The 2,500-nt window shown below is 40.4% G+C and overlaps 1 protein-coding gene across 3 annotated transcripts in view; it reads left to right on the forward strand.

Moving 5' to 3' along the window:
- LOC137993313 (E3 ubiquitin-protein ligase UBR4-like) overlaps nucleotides 1-2,500 on the forward strand; it is a 120,931-nt gene that overhangs the window by 40,448 nt on the left and 77,983 nt on the right. For all 3 annotated transcript variants that reach the window (XM_068839073.1, XM_068839074.1, XM_068839075.1), the window contains exons 27-30: nucleotides 843-1,061; nucleotides 1,186-1,461; nucleotides 1,870-2,067; nucleotides 2,493-2,500. The exon at nucleotides 2,493-2,500 is cut by the window's right edge and continues 175 nt beyond it. In XM_068839073.1, coding sequence (XP_068695174.1) covers nucleotides 843-1,061; nucleotides 1,186-1,461; nucleotides 1,870-2,067; nucleotides 2,493-2,500 — 701 coding nt within the window. The remainder of the gene's footprint in view (nucleotides 1-842; nucleotides 1,062-1,185; nucleotides 1,462-1,869; nucleotides 2,068-2,492) is intronic.

A 2,500-nucleotide genomic window follows, 5' to 3' on the forward strand; every position in this document is an offset into this window, starting at 1 on the left:
CTTGCCCAGTGGTGAGAGCACTTGTCTTCCATCAATAGAGAGCCTTAGATTCTTGGAGGAGAATGACAATGTGTACGAGATTAATTTGTCATAGAACAACAGTGAGCACATGCAAACCAGTGTCATTTTGACAAGAAAAACGTGATACTGTTGTCATTCATTACGAGGTTTTGCAAAAATGTCCTCGTGTCAAAACAAGCCATAAACACGGTAGCAGTTTTGGAATATTTCAGTCAGGAAAAGGCTCAGATACCAGCAATAAGAATAACTGGGCAACCTATGCTGCTAATAAAGAGTAAGATTAATCGTCCAGGTTATAAATTTCTAAGTATTTTTGCGAAAAACAGGCAGTCAAAGCTCATACTCATTCTCGTCCTCGTCCTCGTCCTAGAATAAAGGTCTCTAATTTTGTGTCCTGGGTTCGTTTCCTGGACTTGTCATCATAAGTGGGTTGAGTTTGTTGGTTTTCTACTTTGCTCCTAGACATTCTTCCTGGGATAGTCAGGTTTTCCCCTTTCCTCGAAAATCAATATTAATTTTGATTTCCTTTGAGTGACTTGTCCTCCAATTATTAGTTCCCCCCAGTGCTACTAGACTTGACAGTTATTTAATGAAATTCAAGTTCGTTTTTATTGCTATTTCTATTATTTATTTTTATTACGTCATTGTATTAGTGACCTTTTGATTGTAGGATGGGTGCAACTGTGCATTTGGGTTCTCAGCTCAGAACAGGTGCTTTATTAATGCTAGGGTTATTACTGTAAAAAAAATGAAACCAATGGTTGGACTTGACTTGTCATTCTTTTTGTGTAATCTGTGTCCATGTATTTCCTTTTTTCAAGGATGAGGATTCTCTTTGCAACAAGCTGTGTACATTCACTGTTACCCAAAAAGAGTTCATGAACCAACACTGGTACCACTGCCACACCTGTAAGATGAATGATGGAGTTGGTGTCTGTACAGTTTGTGCGAAGGTTTGCCACAAAGATCATGATATCAGTTACGCCAAGTATGGGTCATTTTTTTGTGACTGTGGAGCTAAAGAGGATGGCAGCTGTATTGTAAGTATCTGGCTTTTACTTCATGATCCATTTCTGGAATTCACTCTTTCATTAGATTAGATATGCCAGATCCTTGCATTTACTGCATTAGGACTAAGCAATGAATAATTGTTGTTTCTGCCAGGCCCTTGTGAAACGCATGCCAAGTAGTGGTGCAGAGAACCAGAGTACAGTTGCACCATCACCATTTGCATCAGGAGAGACAGATGAAGCACAAGATGATGCAGAAAGTTCCTTGTCTGGTAAAGTGACGTCTGCAACTACTGGAACAAGCTCCTCTACTGGAACAGCTGCATCTGGGCTGGGTGGAGTCAGTGCTATAGGGAATATCCAAGCGGCTATCCAGGAACCTGGAGCATTCATGTCGAAGTCTGTGGAAGCCCTGGCCAAGCAGCTTGAGGTAGGTTGCGGACTTTTCTAGCTACGCTGTACCTTGAAAATCAGCCAATAGAGCCATAAGCAAGACCTCATTGTATCATCCAATCAGTAGTTGCCATGCTGTGGACAATGGGCAGGGTTGTAATCAGTCCGAACTGATGACTAGCACTTATTACAAAAGTAGGAAACTTTTGTTTCAGAGCCATTCCTGCACAATGATGTTTGCCAAATTACCCACTCTTCTCAGTGTAGGAGACACTCTAATGTCATTAACGTTGCACACATGGAGCCCAGATCATGGAAGAGGCTCATCGCTCTCTCTTGGTTGAAAAGAAACAAGCCTTCACAGGCATTACTTATAACTGTTATGATTACAGAAATTACTTGTGCCTTGTTTCAATAACTACTAAGTTTTTTTCCAATTTTACAGAAACACAAGCAGTTGCTGGTAAGCCAGCTGGAAAAATCATCAGTAGTGGGTACAACTCTGGATCTTCTACAGTGGTTGATGGGTTCTGGTGCTGGAGGGCCAAGCAGTGTAGGGATTGGTGTGTCAAAGGCCATCACTAATGCTTTGAATGAACTGCACTCAACAGAGAAATCTGTGGAGAATACAGACCAACTCATGGTATGTTTGCATATTTTGAAATTCTTTATAATAAGTAGTAATACTATGCTGTGGAAAACAGTTTGTTATCCCGTCTCTCCATTCTCTGACATTGGCTGACACTATCAAATCAATACAAGTGTGTTCCAATAAGGTTGTATCAGGGAACAATGAATAAATTAACCAGGGTTAAGTGAAGCATTAGCTCAGAAAATATTTATGATTGTATGTGGTATTCTTTTGAAGCAAAGTAATATTACCCTTTGACGTCCAAACCGGCCAAAACCGGCCAGACTTAGTATTTGACTATTTGTCAGTGGGGAACCCCCGGGAGTCAATGGGTTAATCACTCACTGAAAAACTATGTCCCCATTAATAATGAACCTTGCCCAATTTGCCTTGTAGGTTAAGTAAGAGTAAACTTAATTTCCTTGCATATTTTTCAGGTTCCAAC

This window comes from Montipora foliosa, chromosome 2, assembly GCF_036669935.1.
Source record: "Montipora foliosa isolate CH-2021 chromosome 2, ASM3666993v2, whole genome shotgun sequence".
NCBI lineage: Eukaryota > Metazoa > Cnidaria > Anthozoa > Scleractinia > Acroporidae > Montipora > Montipora foliosa.